This window comes from Somniosus microcephalus, unplaced genomic scaffold (assembly GCF_052327205.1).
Source record: "Somniosus microcephalus isolate GS21.2 unplaced genomic scaffold, FLI_Smic_1.0 scaffold370, whole genome shotgun sequence".
Taxonomy (NCBI): Eukaryota; Metazoa; Chordata; class Chondrichthyes; order Squaliformes; family Somniosidae; genus Somniosus; species Somniosus microcephalus.
In genome coordinates, this window is record NW_028225557.1 from 31,554 (window position 1) to 52,418 (window position 20,865).

The 20,865-nt window shown below is 47.0% G+C and overlaps 1 protein-coding gene across 1 annotated transcript in view; it reads left to right on the forward strand.

Annotated features, from left to right (window-relative positions):
- The window catches only part of LOC147081792 (uncharacterized), a gene marked incomplete at its 5' end in the record, with an annotated part of 148,985 nt that overhangs the window by 24,708 nt on the left and 103,412 nt on the right, over positions 1-20,865 (forward strand). The window contains one exon of the mRNA XM_085980670.1: positions 5,859-5,951. Coding sequence (XP_085836796.1) covers positions 5,859-5,951 — 93 coding nt within the window. The remainder of the gene's footprint in view (positions 1-5,858; positions 5,952-20,865) is intronic.

Consider the following 20,865-nt stretch of genomic DNA (forward strand, 5'->3'; position numbering starts at 1 on the left):
CAGCAGAAGTTAAAATGGCAGGGCAAAGGCTGGAAGGGTTGGTTGCACAAGAGGCTGAAGTCAGAGGAATGAAGAGTTTGGCGGAAGTAGCGTAGCTAGAGGAGGTTTCAGGGAGGTGCGAGGCCATGGAGTGATTAATGTCAGTCATTTTACATATAAGGTGTTGGGGGACTGGCAGGCAGTGCAGGTCAATAAGTATATGGGAGATAGGTGAGCAGGACTCGGTGCGGGATAGGATACGAGCAGCAGAGATTTATGGAGGGTAGAAGATTGGAGGTAAGCCAGGAAAGCTTTGGAGTATTCAAGTCTGGAAGTGATGAAAGCTTGTATGAGGCTTTCAATGGAAGATGGGCTGAGGTTGGGGAAGAGGTGGCCGATATTATTGAGATGGTCTTGATGATGGAAAGGATATGAGGTTCAAAGCTCAGCTCGGGGTCAAACAGGACCCTGAGTTTATGAACAATCTGGTTGAACCTGAGACAGTGGCTGGAAAGGGGAGTTTACATAGAAACATAGAAGATAGGAGCAGGAGTAGGCCATTCGGCCCCTCAAGCCTGTTATGGCATTTAATGAGATCATGGCTGATCATCCAAGTTTAGTACCCTGTCCCTGTCCCTGCCTTCTCCCCATATCCCTTGATCCCTTTAGCCTTAAGAAATATATCTAACTCCTTCTTGAATATATTTAATGAATTGGCCTCAACTGCCTTCTGTGGTAGAGAATTTCACAGGTTCACCACTCTCTGGGTGAAGAAATTCCTCCTCATCTCAGTCCTAAATGGCTTACCCCTTATCCTTAGACTGTGACCCCTGGTTCTGGACTCCCCTGCCATCGGGAACATTGTTCCTGCATCTAATCTGTCTAGTCCTTTTAGAATTTTATAAGTTTCAATTAGATCCCCTCTCATTCTTCTAAACTCTAGCGAATATAAGCCTAATCGACCCAATCTCTCTTCATATGTCATTCCTGCCATCCCAGGTATCAGTCTGGTGAATCTTCGCTGCACTCCCTCCATGGCAAGAACATCCTTCCTCAGATAAGGCGACCAAAACTGCACACAATACTCAAGATGTGGTCTCACCAAGGCCCTGTACAACTGCAGCAAGACATCCTTGCTCCTGTACTCGAATCCTCTCGCTATGAAGGCCAACATTTGCCTCCTTAACTGCCTGCTACACCTGCATGCTTACCTTCAGCGATTGGTGCACAATGACACCCAAGTCTCGTTGCACTTCCCCTTTTCCCAATCTATTGCCATTCAGATAATAATCTGTCTTCCTGTTTTTGCCACCAAAGTGGATAACCTCGCATTTATCCACATTATACTGCATCTGCCATGCATCTGCCCAATCACCCAACCTGTCCAAATCATACTGGAGTTTCTCACATTCTCCTCACAGCACACACGCCCGCCCAGCTTTGTGTCGTCTGCAAACTTGGAGATATTACATCTAGTTCCCTCGTCTAGATCATTCATATATATTGTGAATGGCTGGGGTCCTAGCACCGATCCCTGCGGTACCCCACTAGTCGCTGCCTGCCACTCGGAAAAAGACCCGTTTATTCCAACTCTTTGCTTCCTGTCTGCCAACCAGTACCTTACCCCCTATCCCATGTGCTTTAACTTTGCACGCCAATCTCTTATGTGGGACCTTATCGAAAACCTTCTGAAAGTCCAAATTCACCACATCCACTGGTTCTCCCTTATCTATTCTACCAGTTACATCCTCAAAAAATTCCAGTAGATTAGTCAAGCATGATTGATCTTTTGTAAATCCATGTTGACTTTGTCCGATCCTGTCACTGTTTTCCAAGTGCTCTGCTATTACATCTATATTATGGGCTCTAGCATTTTCCCCACTACCGATGTCAGGCTTACCGGTCTATAATTCCCCGTTTTCTCTCTACCACCTTTTTTAAATAGTGGGGTTACATTAGCTACCCTCCAATCCATGGGAACTATTCCAGAGTCCATAGAATTTTGGAAGATGACCAGCAATGCATCCACTATTTCTAGGGCCACTTCCTTAAGTACCCTAGGATGTAGATTATCAGGCCGTGGGGATTTATCGGCCTTCAATGCCGTCAATTTCCCTAACACCATTTCCCTACAAAAACTGATTTCATTCAATTCCTCCCTCTCATTAGACCCTATGTTCCCCGACATCTCTGGAAGGTTATTTGTGTCCTCCTTTGTGAAGACAGAACCGAAGTATGTATTTAATTGGTCTGCCCTTTCTTTGTCCCCCATTATAAATTCCCCTGATTCTGACTGCAAGGGACCTACGCTTGACTTCACCAATCTTTTTCTCTTCACATATCTATAGAAGCTTTTACAGTCAGTTTTTATGTTCCCTGCAAGCTTACTCTCATATTCTGTTTCCCCCCTCTTAATTAATCACTTTGTCCTCCTTTGCTGAGTCCTAATCTGCTCCCAATCCTCAGGTTTGCTGCTTTTCTGGCCAATTTATATGTCCTCTTTTGGATCTTATGCTATCCCTTATTTCCCTAGTTAGCCACAGTTGAGTCACCTTTTTTTTATTTTTATGCCAAACAGGGATGAACAAATTCTGTAGTTCATCCATGTGATCTTTAAATGTTTGTCATTGCCTATCCACCGTCAACCCTTTAAGTAAGATTCCCCAATCCATCCTAGCCAACTCGCGCCTCATACCATCGTAGTTTCCTTTCTTTAAATTCAGGACCCTAGTCTCCGAGTCAACTACTTCACTCTCCATTTTAATGAAGAATTCTATCATATTATGATCGCTCCTCCCCAAGGGGCCTCGCACAACAAGATTGCTAATTAATCCTTTCTCATTACAAAATACCCAGTCGAAGATGGCCTGATGTCTAGTTGGTTCCTCGACATATTGGTCCAGGAAACCATCCTGTATACACTCCAGGAATTCTTCCTCCACAGTATTGTTACTAATTTGGTTAGCCCAATCTATATGTAGATTAAAGTCAATCATGATAACTGCTCTGCCCTTATTGCACGTGTCTCTAATTTCCCGTTTAATGCCATCCCCAACCTCAGCATTACTGTTTGGGGGTCTGTATACAACTCCCACTAACGTTTTCTGCCCCTTGGTATTTCTCAGTTCTACCCATACAGATTCCACATCATCAGAGCTAATATCCTTCCTTACTATTGTGTTAATCCCCTCTTTAACTAGCAATGCTACCCCAGCTCCTTTTCCTTTTTGCCTGTCCTTCCTGAATATTGAATACCTCTGGATGTTGAATTCCCAGCCTTGGTCACCCTGGAGCCATGTCTCCGTAATTCCAATTACATCATATCCGTTTACATCTATTTGCGCAGCTAATTCATCCACCTTATTTTGGATGCTCCTCGCATTAAGACACAAAGCCTTCAGGCTTGTTTTTTTAACACTCTTAGTCCTTTTAGAATTATTATTTACTGTAGCCCTGTTTCTTTTACACCCTTGAATTCTGTGCCTTCCACTTTTGCTTTTCTCCTTCCTGTCTTTTGTTTCTATCCTTGCTTCCATTTCCTCTGTCTCCCTGCACAGGTTCCCAACCTCCTGTCATTTTAGTTTAAACCCTGCCCAACAGCACTAGCAAACACTCCCCCTAGGACATCGGTCCCAGTCCCGCCCAGGTGCAAACCATCCAGTTTTTACTGGTCCCACCTCCCTGAGAACCGGTTCCAATGTCCCAGGAATTTGAATCCCTCCCCCTTGCACCATTTCTCTAGTCACGTATTCATCTGAAATATCCTTCTATTTCTACTCTGACTAGCACGTGGCACTGGTAGCAATCCTGAGATTACTACCTTTGAGGTCCCATTTTTTAATTTACCTCCTAACTCCCTATATTCAGCTTTTAGGACGTCATCCCGTTTTTTTACCTATATCGTTGGTACCCATATGCACCACGACAACTGGTTGTTCACCCTCCCCCTCCAGAATGCCCTGCAGCCGCCCCGAGACATCCTTGACCCTTGCACCAGGGAGGCAACATACCATCCTGGAGTCTCGTTTGCGGCCGCAGAAACGCCTATCTATTCCCCTTACAATAGAATCCCCTATCACTATAGCTCTCCCACTCTTTTTACTCCTGTCCTGTGCAGCAGAACCACCCATGGTGCCAGGAAGTTGGCTGCTGCTGCCTTCCCCCGATAAGCCATCTCCCTCAACAATATCCAAAGTGGTATATCTGTTTGGGAGGGGTGTGGCCACAGGGGACCCCTGCACTACCTGCCTGCGCCTACTACTCTGCCTGGTGGTCACCCATTCCCTTCCTGCCTGTGCAGCCTTTACCTGCGGTGTGACCAACTCCCTAAACGTGCTATCCACAATGTCCTCAGCATCGCGAATGCTCCAGTATGTATCCATTCGCAGCTCCAGCACCGCAATGCGGTCTGTCAGTAGCTGCAGCTGGATACACTTCCCGCACACATGGTCGTCAGGGACACAGGAAGTGTCCCTGATTTCCCACATAGCGCAGGAGGAGCATGCCACGGGGCCGAACTGTCCTGCCATGACTTACCCTTTAATTAATTTAAATTAAATCAAATCAATACCACTAATTACACTACAATTAAATGATATACTCAAGTGCCTTTGGTTACTAGCACTCCCCGATACACAACAGAGACCTTAGAAACTATAACCACAAAAATTAAGACCTTCTAAATTTTATAAACTATTAATCTTAACTGTCAAACTATAGAGTAATATAAATACTCACCTGGCCGTACTCGCCCAATCAGCTGCTTCCTCTTGCCCGCATCACTTTTTGAATCGTGACGTGGCTCCGGAACGCCGCCGCCGGTCTGAGAGATTGGTAAGCCTCTGTAAAAAAGCTCGCGAAACTGAGTTTAAGTACTCACTTTAACGCTGCTCTCTGCTCCTCCCGACACTGGCCTCTGTAACAAAGCCCGCGAAAGTGAGTTTAAGTACTCACTGTACCGCTGCTCTCTGCTCCTCCCAACACTGGCCTCTGTAAAAAAAAAAAAGCCCGCAAAAGTGAGTTTAAATACTCAATGTACCGCCGCTCTCTGCTCCTCCCGACACCGGCCTCTGTAAAAAAGCCCGCGAAAGTGAGTTTAAGTACTCACTGTACCGCCGCTCTCTGCTCCTCCCGACACTGGCCTCTGTAAAAAAAAAAAAATGCCCGCGAAAGTGAGTTTGTGATCAAAGTCAGTGGCTTAACACCCCACTGTTTAGCTGGAGGTACAGACTGATGTCTGACAAGGTGTCTGATATTTTATAGCTGAAACTATATACAATGCTGAAAAATGTAAAGTCTTTTCCATTTTTGAAGTGTTTTCCCACCACTCACACCTTACAGTCATTATTTTTAGCTTTTCTAATTGCCAAGTGACATAGAGTGCAGGCTGGGAGTATGCAGTATTGCAATATGCACTCCCAGTGCGCACCAGATTGACACAGTGGAATTTTTGCCCATTATTTTTCATGTGAAATAGTTAGTCTTAGAGCACTCTACATATTGTACATCTCTCATATACACACAAAGTTTGGCCATGATACCGAGAAATTCCCAGCACCAAAGATCTAGGTAAACATTTTAATTCATGCACCAGCCTCCAAACATTAGGGCAGACCTATGTGGAGAAATACTTCTGCAGGCATTAAATAATCAATTTAAAAACTATTTTTTTTAAACTAGGTATTTTTTACGAGTCTGTTTTGTTTTGCGTTATTTGCAGCTGATTGGTAACTAACCGATAAGTGATTATTTGACACTTCTGAAACCTTATTTTAGCAGTGATTCCTTTCAAAGATGTGATGTTACAGACATACACGAAAGATAAAACTTGCAATTATGAGTTAAAATACAACCATGTGATTGCTTGTATGTCTTTACAGTTAAAGCTGTATGGTATTGCATTTGGATTCCTCAAGATGCCTGACTTCACAAACTTCTTGGATGAAACTAGAAAAATAATGGAGGAGTACAAGGTATTTATGCCTTACATTCTAATCTAAGTTTGTTTTCATGTCATGATGCTGAAAATTACAAAAGAAATCAAATGAGCGTAAGTGTACAGTCCAGGAAACTGGACTGGGATCATAGCGGGGTCATGGTGGCTGGCGTAAGTCTCATCTCAAACCTGCAGAGCTGGATTCAGGAAAATTCGTGGCTGGAAAATTATAGGTAGATTTTCCATTTCTGCACTCCCTGCACATGCCCAGAGCTCAAATCATGAAATTGCACACTCCAGACCCGAGATATTCCGTCTATTAAAATTAATGATCGAAAAATCACAGACTAGGAATCAGCAATTTCCCAACGTGCACTCTGGGCATGCATCAGGAATTCCATGTCCGTCACCTTATATTCTTAAATTAATGGATGTATGTGACAGATGGCTACCTTTTTAAACAATTCCTTCAATAAAGTGCAACTTTGTCATATTGTTGGGAAGTAACCCGTAAACATTACTGTTCCTCACTAAGAATGCTGCATTTTAAAATGCTGTTGAGATTTTCAAACGTGTGTGCAGATGTTTTTAGGTGATGACTGTGTGGTGTGAAGCTAATTCTGTTGTGGGAAAGGGTGGGTGAAGATCAGGTGTGAAAAATGTGTGCGCCTGATGTTTGAGGGCTGTGGGTGCTGAATCGGCCCCAAAATGGTGTCCGAGCAGCGTGTGCACACTTCAGGCGGCGCCAGACGCCATCTTGGTGAGGGTGTTAGGGTAGCCGTTAGGAGCGTGTGCTGGAAGTATGGTAAGTAGGCAGATCGTGATGTCAATCAGCGTTCATGCGTTCAGCAGCCGAAAGGACCCCCCCCACCAGCGCTATTTTAAAGGAATCATCAAGAACTTTCAGGTAACTTGCTTTTTGATTTCTACTGGCTCTATGTAAGTTTGTGGAACTGTTTACAGCTGTCTCTAGTTATTTAAAGTTAGTGAGGTGAGAGGGAGTGGTGCTGCAAGTGGGGAAGGTCGTGCTTCTGAATTCAAGGGTTCTGGTCAGACCACTTGCTCCCAGTCATGGGTGCTCTAGTTGTCATCCCCCTTGGCCTGCAGCATGACTGGGAGATGGAGCAGAGGCAGCGACGAAGAGGTCAAGCTGCTCACAGAGAGAGGAGCAGGAGGGAGAGCAGGGCTATCAGCACGAGGCCTTGCCCACCTAGGGTTGCCGAGAACAATTCTCTTACCTCAACCTGAGGTAACGTCTGAGACGTCTGCGATTTACGAAGGAGGTACCCACAGAACTCTGCCACCTCTTGCAACCAGACCTACAGCCTCTCTCCAGGGCAAGGACAGCACTGCTAGTGGCTGTGAAGGTGAACATGGTCCTGATTTTCTTTGAGTCGGGATCCTTCCAGGCTGGAGCAGGCGACATCTGTAATACCTCCCAGTTCGCCGTCTACTGCTGCATAAGGGAGGTGACAGATGCTCTTAATGCTAGGAAAGGGAATTCATTGTCTTCTCTCTGACCAGAGAGAAGCAGGCGGAGTGAGCACGTGGCTTTGCCAGGATAACGGACTTCCCCTTGGTGCAGGGCGCCATTGACTGCACGCTCGTGGCTTTGCAGGCACCGTATCTAAATGTTGAGATGTTTTGCAACTGCAAATTCCCCATTCAACATTAGTCCCACACCTTACCTTCCCTCTGTTACTGACCATCACAGCGCCCTCTTGGCCACAATGCTGAAATAAAAGCCACCACAAAGCAAACATTCCAATCAAACTTTATAGACCCTGCATCTAACCTATCCTCTAAAGTACACGGTGTGTCAGCATCAGAGCTTGTGGCTGGGACTGTGAAATCGAGTGACGATGTTTCTTCTTCTTCTCCTTCACTCTTCTCTCCCTCTTCATATTGATCCACTGACTGGGCAGGCTGAATTTCTTGGGTGTCTGAAATGAGAAAGGCACATAGGTAGGGTTGTGGTGAGGGGAGGGAGGAAAGCAAGAGATGCATGCAGGTGAGCCTGTCCACCGCCAGTTAATGTCTGCTGGCACTGGTTATGCGGCACCTTTGCCTGCAAAAGAAAGGGTAATGTGTCATTAAGTGTGTTTGGGTGACGTGCCTGTCATGGTTGAATGGCACCGACTCCTCCAAGGAGGGGGGGCACGGTGGCATAGTGGTTAGCACTGTTGCCTCACAGCGCCAGGGACCCGGGTTCAAATCTGGCCTCGGGCGACTGTCTGTGTGGAGTTTGCACATTCTCCCTGTGTCTGCGTGGGTTTCCTCCGGGTGCTCCGGTTTCCTCCCACAGTCCAAAGATGTGCGGGTTAGGTTGATTTGGCTATGATAAATTGACCCTTAGTGTTAGGGGATTAAATACGTGGGGTTACGGGGATAGGGTGGGATATGTGTCGGTGCAGGCTCGATGGGCCGAAATGGCCTCTATCTGCACTGTGGGGATTCTGTGATTCTGTGATTCTGAGGGGTGAGGTCATGCAGGTGAGCCTGTCCGCTGCTGGTTAAGGTCTACTGGCGCCGGTTATGCAGCACCTTTTCCTGATAGAGTAAAGGAAGTGTATCAGTGAGTGTGGTGTAATGTGTTTGGGCGATGTGCCTGTCATGGTTGAATAGCTGACAGTGTGTTCAAGCTGTGAGATGTGGGTGCGAGGCTTGCAACAGTGGTAAGTGTGTGGGTGAGGTGAAGCTATGAATCAGCGGGAATCGCGGGCTGAGCGGCTGTATAAAGGCTCCCAGAGACCCAGGTAAGGCCTCAGTGCGAGAATCGGCGGGAATCGCGGGCTGAGCGGCTGTATAAAGGCTCCCAGAGACCCAGGTAAGGCCTCAGTGCGAGAATCGGCGGGAATCGCGGGCTGAGCGGCTGTATAAAGGCTCCCAGAGACCCAGGTAAGGCCTCAGTGCGAGAATCGGTGGGAATCGCGGCTGAGCGGCTGTATAAAGGCTCCAGAGACCAGGTAAGGCCTCAGTGCGAGAATCGGCGGGAATCGTGGGCTGAGCGGCTGTATAAAGGCTCCAGAGACCAGGTAAGGCCTCAGTGCGAGAATCGGCGGGAATCGCGGCTGAGCGGCTGTATAAAGGCTCCAGAGCCCAGGTAAGGCCTCAGTGCGAGAATCGTCGGGAATCGCGGGCTGAGCGGCTGTATAAAGGCTCCAGAGACCAGGTAAGGCCTCAGCGTGAGAATCGGCGGGAATCGCGGGCTGAGCGGCTGTATAAAGGCTCCAGAGCCCAGGTAAGGCCTCAGTGCGAGAATCGGCGGGAATCGCGGGCTGAGCGGCTGTATAAAGGCTCCAGAGACCAGGTAAGGCCTCAGCGTGAGAATCGGCGGGAATCGCGGGCTGAGCGGCTGTATAAAGGCTCCAGAGACCAGGTAAGGCTCTCCAGTCTCCAGTCTGGGAACTCGGAGGGAAGGAGAGAGGTGAAAAGTAATCCACGTGTGACGTCACCAGAAAGTGGGGAAGTGATTGGTTGGTAAGTATTTCTCCGTTTTTAAGCTTAAATCTCTTTGGTTTATAGTTTCTAAGGTGTGATATTCACCATCTAGAATTGGGGCAGAGGGTATTTAAGAATAATATTAATAAATTTAATTAATTACATAGAATGGGAGATCAGGTGATGTGTTGCTGCTGCAATATGTGGGAGCTGGTGGACACCATTGATGCTCACGGTGATCACATTTGCAGTAAGTGTTGGCTGCTCGAGGAATTCCGGCTCCGTGTTGAAGAGCTGGAGTCCGAGCTTCAAACACTGAGACACATCAGGGAGGGGGAGAGTTACCTGGACTCTGTGTATCACGAGGTATTCACACCAATTAGATTAATGAATTCAGATGTAGTCCGTGGCCAGGGTCAGGGTGGTCTGACTAGAAGTGAGGCAGGTACGGGGATCCAGGAGGTAGTGTTGGAGGAGCCGCAGCCCTTGCACTTGTCCAACAGGTTCGAGGCTTTTACTCCCTGTGAGGATGGGAACAGGGACTGCGGGGAGGATGAGTAACCTGGCCACAGCACCGTGGAGCGGTGGGCCATTCAAGTGGGGGGAGTTAAAAGAAATGTTGTAGTGGTAGGGGATAGTATCGTTAGGGGGATAGATAGAGTTCTTTGCAGCCAAGAGCGAGAGTCCCGAAGGCTGTGTTGCCTGCCCGGTGCTAGGGTTAAGGACATCTCCTCTGGACTGGAGAGAAACTTGGAGTGGGAGGGGGAGGATCCAGTTGTCGTGGTCCATGTTGGTACCAACGACATAGATAGGACAAGGAAGGAGGTTCTGCTGAGGGAGTTTGAGCAGCTAGGGGCCAAATTAAAATGCAGAACCACAAGGGCTGGATTATTACCTGAGCCACGAGCGAATTTGGCTAGGACAAATAAAATGAGAGAGTTAAATGCGTGGCTCAAAGACTGGTGTGGGAGAAATGGGTTTTGCTTCCTGGGACACTGGCACCAGTACTGGGGCAGGAGGGAGCTGTTTCATTGGGACGGGCTTCACTTGGCCAGTGCTGGGACTAGAGTCCTGGCAGATCATATAACTAGGGCTGTAGAGTGGGCTTTAAACTAACTAGTGGGGGGGAGGTTCCTAGAGAGCAAATAATAAAAATGACAACAGAGAAGGTCATAGACTTAGGTAGCAGTGGGGAAATTAAAAACCAGAGCGTGTCAGGAAGGGGCAGAAGGTATGGAGTAAAAGGTAAAGTAATAAAAAGGGCAAAAGCAGGAACTAAGTGTCACAAAACATCTTTGAAAGTTCTCTATCTGAATGCACGTAGCATTCGTAACAAAATAGACGAGTTAATGGCACAAATAACTACATATGGGTATGATCTTGTGGCCATTACAGAAACATGGCTGCAGGGTGACAATGCCTGGGAATTAAACATACCAGGTTATTTAACGATCAGGAAGGACAGGCAGGAAGGAAGGGGAGGTGGGGTGGCTATGTTAATAAAGGAAGGAATCACTGTAATACAGAGAAATGATATTGGGTCAAAAGATCAGGATAATGAAACAGTTTGGGTGGAGGTAAGGAATAATCAGGGGAAAAAAACACTAGTGGGCGTAGTCTATAGGCCTCCGAACAGTGGCAACACTGTTGGACGGATTATCAATCAGGAAATAGTTGAGGCTTGTAATAAGGGAACATCTATAATTATGGGGGATTTTAACTATCATATTAATTGGACAATTCAAATTGGGCAGGGCTGCCTTGAGGATGAGTTCATTGAGTGTATTAGGGATGGGTTTCTTGAGCAGTATGTAACTGAACCGACCAGGGGGCAAGCAACCTTAGATCTCGTCCTGTGTAACGAGACAGGATTAATTAAAAATGTCCTAGTAAAGGATCCCCTCGGAATGAGTGACCATAACATGGTTGAATTCCATATTCAATTAGAGGGTGAGAAGGTTGGATCTCAAACAAGCGTGCTAAGCTTGAATAAAGGAGACTATGAATGTATGAGAGCGGAATTGAGTAGAGTGGATTGGGAAAATAGATTAAAGGGTAAGACGATACATGATCAGTGGTGTACATTTAAGGAGTTATTTTACAACTTCCAAAAAATATATATTCCACTGAGAAGAAAAGGGTGTAAAAGAAAAGACAGCCATCCGTGGCTAAGTAAAGAAATTAAGGATAGTATTCGACTAAAAACAAGGGCATATAAGGTAGCCAAATCTAGTGGGAGGATAGAGGATTGGGGAAACTTTAAAAGACAGCAAAAAATAACAAAAAGATTGATTAAGAAAGGGAAGATAGATTATGAAAGTAAATTAGCAAAAAATGTAAAAACAGATAGTAAGAGTTTTTATAGTTATATAAAAAGAAAAAGGGTGGCTAAAGTAAATGTTGGTCCCTTAGAGGATGAGACCGGGAAATTAATGGTGGGAAATATGGAGATGGCAAAAACACTGAATGAATATTTTATATCAGTCTTTACAGTAGAAGACACTAAGAATATCCGAACACTGGACAAACAGGGGGCTAAAGGGGGGGAGGAGTTAAACACAGTCAAAATCACTAAGGAAATGGTACTCGGTAAAATAATGGGACTCAAGGCGGATAAATCACCTGGACCTGATGGCTTACATCCTAGGGTCTTGAGGGACGTGGCGGTAGGGATTGTGGATGCATTGGTAATAATTTTCCAAAACTCCCTGGACTCGGCAAAGGTCCCGGCAGACTGGAAAACTGCTAATGTAACACGCTTATTTAAAAAGGGCAGTAGACAGAAGGCTGGAATCTATAGACCGGTTAGCCTAACATCTGTGGTAGGTAAAATTTTGGAGTCCATTATTAAGGAGACAATAACAGGACATCTGGATAATCATAATTTAATAGGACAAAGTCAGCATGGTTTTATGAAGGGGAAGTCATGTTTGACAAATTTGCTGGAGGCACGGTGGCATAGTGGTTAGCACTGTTGCCTCACAGCGCCAGGGACCCGGGTTCGAATCCGGCCTCGGGTGACTGTCTGTGTGGAGTTTGCACATTCTCCCCGTGTTTGCATGGGTTTCCTCCGGGTGCTCCGGTTTCCTCCCACAGTCCAAAGATGTGCGGGTTAGGTTGATTGGCTATGATAAATTGACCCTTAGTGTTAGGGGGTTAAATACGTGGGGTTACGGGGATAGGGTGGGATATGTGTTGGTGTAGGGGTTACGGGGATCGGGTGGGATATGTGTCGGTGCAGACTCGATGGGCCGAAATGGCCTCTATCTGCACTGTGGGGTTTCTGTGATTTCTGTGATAACATATAGGGTGGATAAAGGGGAACCAGTGGACGTAGTGTATTTAGACTTCCAAAAGGCATTTGACAAGGTGCCACACAAAAGATTATTGCTTAAGATAAAAAATCACAGGATTGGGGGTAATATTCTGGCATGGATAGAGGATTGGCTATCTAACAGAAGGCAGAGAGTTGGGATAAATGGTTCATTCTCAGACTGGCAATCAGTAACTAGTGGTGTTCCGCAGGGGTCAGTGCTGGGTCCCCAACTCTTTACAATCTATATTAACGATTTGGAGGAGGGGACCGAGTGTAACATATCAAAGTTTGCAGATGATACTAAGATGGGAGGGAAAGTAGTGAGTGAGGAGGACATAAAAAACCTGCAAGGGGACATAGACAGGCTAAGTAAGTGGGCAGTGATTTGGCAGATGGAATACAATCCTGGAAAGTGTGAGGTTATGCACTTTGGCAGGAAAAATCATAGAGCAAGTTATTATCTTAATGGCAAGAAACTTGAAAGTACTGAAGTACAAAGGGATCTGGGGGTCCTGGTGCACGAAACTCAAAAGGTTAGTATGCAGGTGCAGCAAGTGATTAAGAAGGCCAATGGAATGTTGGCTTTCATTGCTAGGGGGATAGAATATAAAAATAGGGAGGTATTGCTTCAGTTGTACAAGGTATTGGTGAGGCCGCACCTGGAGTACTGCGTACAGTTTTGTTGTCCATACTTAAGAAAGGACATACTTGCTCTCGAGTCAGTACAAAGAAGGTTTACTCGGTTAATCCCGGGGATGAGGGGATGGACATATGAGGAGAGGTTGAGTAGATTGGGACTCTACTCATTGGAGTTCAGGAGAATGAGAGGCGATCTTATTGAAACATATAAGATTGTGAAGGCGTTGGATCGGGTGGATGCGGGGAAGATGTTCCCGATGATGGGTGAAACTAGAACTAGGGGGCATAGTCTTAGAATAAGGGGCTGCTCTTTCAAAACTGAGATGAGGAGGAACTACTTCACTCAGAGGGTGGTAGGTCCATGGAATATGCTGCCCCAAAAAGCTGTAGAAGCTACATCATTACATAAATTTAAAACAAAAATAGACAGTTTCCTAGAAGTAAAGGGAATTAAGGGTTACGGGGAGCGGGCAGGAATTTGGACATGAGTCTAGGTTCGGATCGGTCATGGCCCTGTGGGTAGCGGAGCGGGCCCAGGGGCCGTGTAGCCTGATCCTGCTCCTATTTCGTGTGTCTAATTCTGTTAAGATTCAGGAGATGGTTCTGTGATAGTGGATTGGCGGTTAGGATCAGATCAGCCATGATCTTATTGAATGGCGGAGCAGGCTCGAGGGGCCGATTGGCCTACTCCTGCTCCTATTTCTTATGTTCTTATGTTCTTATGAATAAGAGGTGTGAGTTGTGTTTGGTAGAGATTGTTGGTAGGTGAGTGATGGGCATGTGGTGCATTGAGCATTGTGTGAAGCTAATGGTGCAGATGGTGGGATATGGCTTTTGAAGATTAATTCACTAACTTTGACCACTCGTGTGAGGTCATTAAACTTCTTCCTGCACTGAGTCCAGGTCCTCAGGGCTAAACTGCTGGCAATTTACCACAGTGGCCAACTGCTCCCACTGCAGCCTGGTCTGTTGTCTGGAGGGCCTTCTGGCCCCCTGTGAAAAGTGGACCTCTCTCCTGGAGTTGACCTCCTGGACCAACGCCTCCAGTGCTGCATCCGAGAATGTTGGTGCACACTCTCTCCCCTGTTGTGCCATCATAACAAGTTTCTTCTCCAATGTCCTCCCAGCCAGTTCAATCACCTGTTGCAGGCAGAAGGCACCTCCCTTTAAGTGTTGCAGACTGCCTTTATGTAATGCAGGCAAGCTTTAATTGGAGCTTGCCTCACACGATCCTGGGCCCCTTGCTGAGCGTTCAGCCACTCAGCAGCGTGTTTAGTGCTGGGCTGAATGCTACAAACATGTAAATTAGCAGGCAGCATGAAGGCTGCGTGCTACCTGCAGTCCTCCGAACTGCCGCAGTTTGATAGTGCATCGCGATCCCTATGCCCATTTTTGGGCCTTATCCAATTTCTAGGCCTAGGACTTGTAGTAGAGCACCGAATGGTGGTAATACATGAAAAATATGATACTGGCACCCCAACACTCTTTGGTCATAGACACATCCTTACAAGGATGGAGTTCACGCCAATGCAACGAATGGTTTCTGGATATATGACCTGTGAAAGAACCTTGGCGGTGTAAAATCATAGGTAGAGTTTCTGTTTCCCCAATAGGAAGTGTACACTCTCTCCCTAGAGAGATGCACTCTACTTATCTAAGACTAGCGAACTTACGTCGCAGAGTCGAAGCTTATGTGCCCCCATGTACTCGCAAGAGTACTGCTGAAATTTGAGCAGCTAAAAGTAAGCAACCTACCTGAACAGAGCACTAGTAAGTTTCACAGTGCTTGTCCAACTGGGACACCCCTACCCATTAGGGCATTGGCTTGCATTCAAGATGGCTCCTGGGCTGGCAGTCCTTACTGAGCTGCTTTACTCTTCAACTGTATCCTTGGTTATCCATTGCCATTTCTTCCCCCAATCTCCTTTCTTCTGTTGCTTAAGATACCCTGGCTCTGATAGTGAAGACATTTCAGCCCAAACTACAAGTTCAAACTACAAGTTTAAAGTTACCCCTGCAGAGTCCGCTGCCCATCCCCCGACCCGGCGTGTCTTTGTACTCACTGAGCTCCTTCAACTGCCGGAACTCTGCTGCAACTTGACTTCCATCACCTGGATTCCTCTACCAACAGGACTATGCTGCTCTACTGACTACACTGTTTGGCTCGGTGGCTGTGACTCTGCTCTGCTTTTCAGTCGCTTTAAGTCTTATGCTGCTGAATTCTTTTCTCAAATTGGTTTCCGATCTTCTGGACTTCTCTGGACATCTAGACTTCATTTCTGCTTTGAACTACACTGGATGACACCACTACGCTTCTGCACTGGACTACACTGGATTATACTGTAAGACTTATCTGCTGTGTCTCTAACTCTGCTGCTAAAAGATGTTTTAACCTTTAAACTGCGGCTGTGTCTCTGCTGAACTGGGTCTACTGGTTTTTCAGCTCTGTTGGCTTCTAGCAAGAAGCTGCTGTTTCACTTGCTGTCTGGTGACTCATTCTACCGGTTTTCAGCTTTGCTGGTCGCTGCCTTGTGATTTTACCTATTTTCCGCCGCATTGAGCTACGGTGACCTCCAACTTGCATCAATTTAGCCATCATCTTTCTGCACCGCTACCGACTCTCATTCCTACAGCAACTACCTCCAACCTCGAACTCTCTACCCTTCAAATAGCTTCTGGACTTCACTCGCCTGCTTTGGACAGCGGTTCATCGATACTCTGTGCTGGCTCCATCTTGCTTACGTTGGCTTTGTCCGTCCATGGGACCTCTGACTTTGACCCTGGTCTCCCTACTATTGTCTCCAACCTATTCCCTGCTACCAGAAAATAGGTATCCACTAACTATTACATTTAACCAGGCCTGTGTAACCTGAGCTTTTCCCCTGTGTCCATTCGCGTGCGCACTTTGGCTGCTGCTCCGGATCCAAGCCATTCAATACTTTTCCACTTTTTCCCGCCCTTTTCCTTTTCTCTCTATCCCTCCCTGACTGCTCTCTCCTGTTGTCATGCCTCCTTTCATCTCTCCTCTCTCGGATACTCTGCCCTCCCAAATCCCTACCCCAATCCTTCATTACTCTTCGACCTTCCTATTCTCCTACCAGCGTCCCAGGCTTGACTCCCTCTTAGATAAGCATACAGCTTCCCTCTGTGCCACTCTTGGCATCCTACGAAGGGCCCATCGAGGCACTCGTCGCTGCCTCCTTACGAGCAGCAACCCCAACTGTCCCATCCTCTCTCACTCACCTTCCCCCCCCAGCGCGCCAACTGGGGGCAAATCTTGCCAATCTGCTCCCCATCCATGGCAGTAGGGCAGCCATCACCGACCCTCTCTGCATCTCTCTGCAGAATGTCCGTTCACTTGCGAACAAGGGCCTTGGCATCCATGAGCTTATCGTGGATGATTGCATCAACATGGCCCTGACGGAAACTTGGTTGAGGGGTGATGACACCTTACCCTTAAATGAAGCCTACCTGCCTGGCTATATCTTCCACCACTTTCCACGCTCAGACTGCCATGGTGGCCGTGTGGCTCTCATCACCAAATCACACCTTGGTCTGTCCCCTACACCTCTGGCACTTTCTTCTCCTTTGAGCATCTCACCGTATTCCACCCCTCACACCTCTCATTTAAAATTATTCTTCTCTACCGCTCACCCAAGTACCATAAAAATCTTATTACTGAGCTATCTTCACTGCTTTCCTCCCTCAGCCTCTGCACCGAACGACTTTTTAAAAATTTGTTTATGGGATGTGGGCATCGCTGGCAAGACCAGCATTTATTGCCCATCCTTAATTGCCCTTGAGAAGGTGGTGGTGAGCCGCCTTCTTGAACCGCTGCAGTCCGTGTGGTGAAGGTACTCCCACAATGCTGTTTGGTAGGGAGTTCAAGGATTTTGACCCAGCGAGGATGAAGGATCGGCGATATATTTCCAAGTCAGGATGGTGTGTGACTTGGAGGAGAACTTGGAGGTGGTGGTGTTCCCATGCACCTGCTACCCTTGTCCTTCTAGGTGGAAGAGGTTGCAGGTTTGTGAGGTGTAGCCGAAGAAGCCTTGGCGAGTTGCTGCAGTGTGTTATGAATCTTATGATCCATGAAGAAAGACTCATGAAATAACACTGGACGGCCAGCTGGTGGCGCTGTCCAAGGAGTATAAATACTCAGGCGTGGGCCCAGCTTGCCCAGGTCATTTTGTAAACAGGAACTAGTGAAAGATAACTTGACCTCCATGTTTTGAAACAAGTTGATTAAAGCCTTGCTTTATACTCGAACCAAGTGCGTAGTGAGTTTTATTATGTCACAGAGCATCTTGTAGAAGTTACGCAATGCAGCCACGGTACGGCGGTGGTGGATGGAGTGAATGTTTAAGGTGGTGGATGGGCTGCCAATCAAATGGGCTGCTTTGTCCTGGATGGTGTCGAGCTTCTTGAGTGTTGTTGGAGCAGTACTGAACCAGGCAAGTGGAGAGTATTCCATCACACTCCTTACTTGTGCCTTGTAGATGGTGGAAAGGCTTTGGGGAGTCAGGAGGTGAGACACTCGCTGCAGAATACCTAGCCTCTGACCTGCTCTTGTTGCCACAGTATTTATGTGGCTGGTCCAGTTAAGTTTCTGGTCAATGGTGACCCCCAGGATGTTGATGGTGGGGGATTCGGCGATGGTAATGCCGTTGAATGTCAAGGGGCAGTGGTTAGACTCTCGCTTGTTGGAGATAGTCATTGCCTGGCACTTCTGTGATGCGAATGTTACCTGCCACTTATCAGCCCAAGCCTGAACGTCGTCCAGGTGTTGTTGCATGCGGGCATGGACTGCTTCATTATCTGAGGAGTTGTGAATGGCGCTGAACACTGTACAGTCATCAGTGAACATCCCCATTTCTGACCTTATGTTGGAGGGAATGTCATAGTGTCATAGAGTTATACAGCATAGAAAGAGGCCCTTCGGCCCATCGTGTCTGTGCCGGCCATCAAGCCCTATTTATTCTAATCCCATTTTCCAGCACTTGGTCCGTAGCCTTGTATGCTATGGCGTTTCAAGTGCTCATCTAAATGATTCTTGAATGTTGTGAGGGTTCCTGCCTCTACCACCCTTTCAGGAAGTGAGTTCCAGATTCCAACCGCCCTCTGGGTGAAAAAGTTTTCCCTCAAATCCCCTCTAAACCTCCTACCCCTTACCTTGAAACTATGCCCCCTGGTTATTGACCCCTCTACTGAGGGGAAAAGTTCCTTTCTATCTACCCTATCTATGCCCCTCATAATTTTGTACACCTCAATCAGGTCCCCCCTCAGCCTTCTCTGCTCTAAGGTAAACAACCCCAGCCTGTCCAGTCTCTCTTCATAGCTGAAACGCTCCAGCCCAGGTAACATCCTGGTGAATCTCCTCTGCATCCTCTCCAATGCAATCAGATCCTTCCTATAGTGTGGCGACCAGAACTGCACACAGTATTCCAGCTGTGGCCTAATTAGCATTTTGTACAGCTCCATCATAACCTCCCTGCTCTTATAGTCTATGTCTCGGCTAATGAAGGCAAGTATCCCATATGCCTTCTTAACCACCTTATCTACCTGTCCTGCTGCCTTCAGGGATATATGTACATGCACACCAAGGTCCCTCTGATCCTTTGTCCTTCCTAGGGTCCTACCATTCATTGTGTATTCCCTTGCCTTGTTAGTCCTCCCAAAATGCATCACCTCACACTTTTCAGGGTTAAATTCCATTTGCCACTGTTCTGCCCATCTGACCAACCCATCTATATTGTCCTGTAGCCTGAGGCTTTCCTCCTCGCTATTTACCACTCTACCAATTTTCGTGTCATTTGCGAACTTACTGATCATACCTCCTACATTCATATCTAAATCATTAATTTACACTACAAACATCAAGGGACCCAGCACCGATCCCTGCGGTACACCACTGGACACAGGCTTCAAGTCACAAAAACAACCTTCAACCATCACCCTCTGCCTCCTGCCACTAAGCCAATTTTGGATCCAATGTACCAAATTGCCCTGGATCCCATGGGCTCTTACCTTCTTGACCAGTCTCCCATGTGGGACTTTGTCAAAAGCCTTACTGAAGTCCATGTAGACTATATCAACTGCACTACCCTTATCCACACACCTAGTCACCCCCTCGAAAAATTCAATCAAATTGGTTAGACATGATCTCCCCCTGACTGACTATCCTTGATTAATCCTTGCCTCTCCAAGTGGAGACTAATTCTGTCCCTCAGAATTATTTCCAATAATTTCCCTACCGCTGATGTTAGGTTCACTAGCCTGTAATTTTCCCTGGTTTATCCCTACTACCCTTCTTGAATAATGGTACTACATTAGCTGTCCTCCAGTCCTCTGGCACCTCCCCTGTGGCCAGAGAGGTTCTGAAAATTTGTGTCAGAGCCCCTGCAATCTCCTCCCTTGCCTCACACAGCAGCCTGGGATACATCTTGTCTGGGCCTGGGGATTTATCCACTTTTAAGCCTGCTAAAACCGCTAGTGCCTCCTCCCTCTCAATGCTAATTTGTTCAAGTATATCACAAGCCCCTGCCTGATTTCTCTGCCTATATCGTCCTTCTCCATAGTGAACACAAATGCAAAATATTCATTTAAAATCTCACCTACATCTTCCGGCTCTACACACAGATTGCCGCTTTGGTCCCTAATGGGCCCTACTCTTTCCCTGCTTATCCTCTTGCCCTTAATTATACTTATAAAACACCTTGGGATTTTCCTTTATTTTGCCCACCAGTGTTTTTTCATGCCTCCTCTTCGCTCTCCTAATTTCTTTTTTATGTACCCCCCTGCACTTTCTATACTCCTCTAGGCCTTGCCCTGTTTTTAGTCCTTTGTATCTGCCAAACGCCTCCCTTTTTTACCTAATCCATTCTTGTATATCCCTTCACATCCAGGGTTCCCTGGACTTGTTGGTCCCACCCTTGACCTTTACGGGAACATGTTGGCGCTGTGCTCTCTCTATGTGTTGAAACAGCTGAAGATGGTTGGGCCTTGGACACTGCCTAGCAGCGATGTCCTGGGGCTGTGATGATTGACCTTCAACCACTACAACCATCTTCCTGTATGGCTCCAGCCAGTTGAGAGTTTGCCCCCTGATTCCGATTGACTTCAGTTTTACTAGGGCCCCTTCATGCCACACCCGGTCAAATGCTGCCTTGATGTTCTCTCTCCTCAGGTACTGTCCCTTTCTCCCTCAAATCTGCCGTCATCACCCCCTCCTCAAAAAAACAACTCTTGACCCCTCCGTCCTTGCAAACTACCACCCCATCTCCAACCTCCCTTTCCTCCCCAAAGTCGTTGAACGTGTTGTCGCCTCCCAAATCCCTGCCCATCTTTCCCGCAACTCTATGTTTGAACGGCTCCAATCAGGTTTCCGCCCCTGCCACAGTACCGAAACGTTTCTCATCAAAGTCACAAATGACATCCTTTGTGAATGTGACAAATGTAAACTATCCCTCCTCATCCTTCTTGACTTGTCTGCAGCCTTTGACACGGTTGACCACTCTATCCTCCTCCAACGTCTCTCCACTGTCGTCCAGCTGGT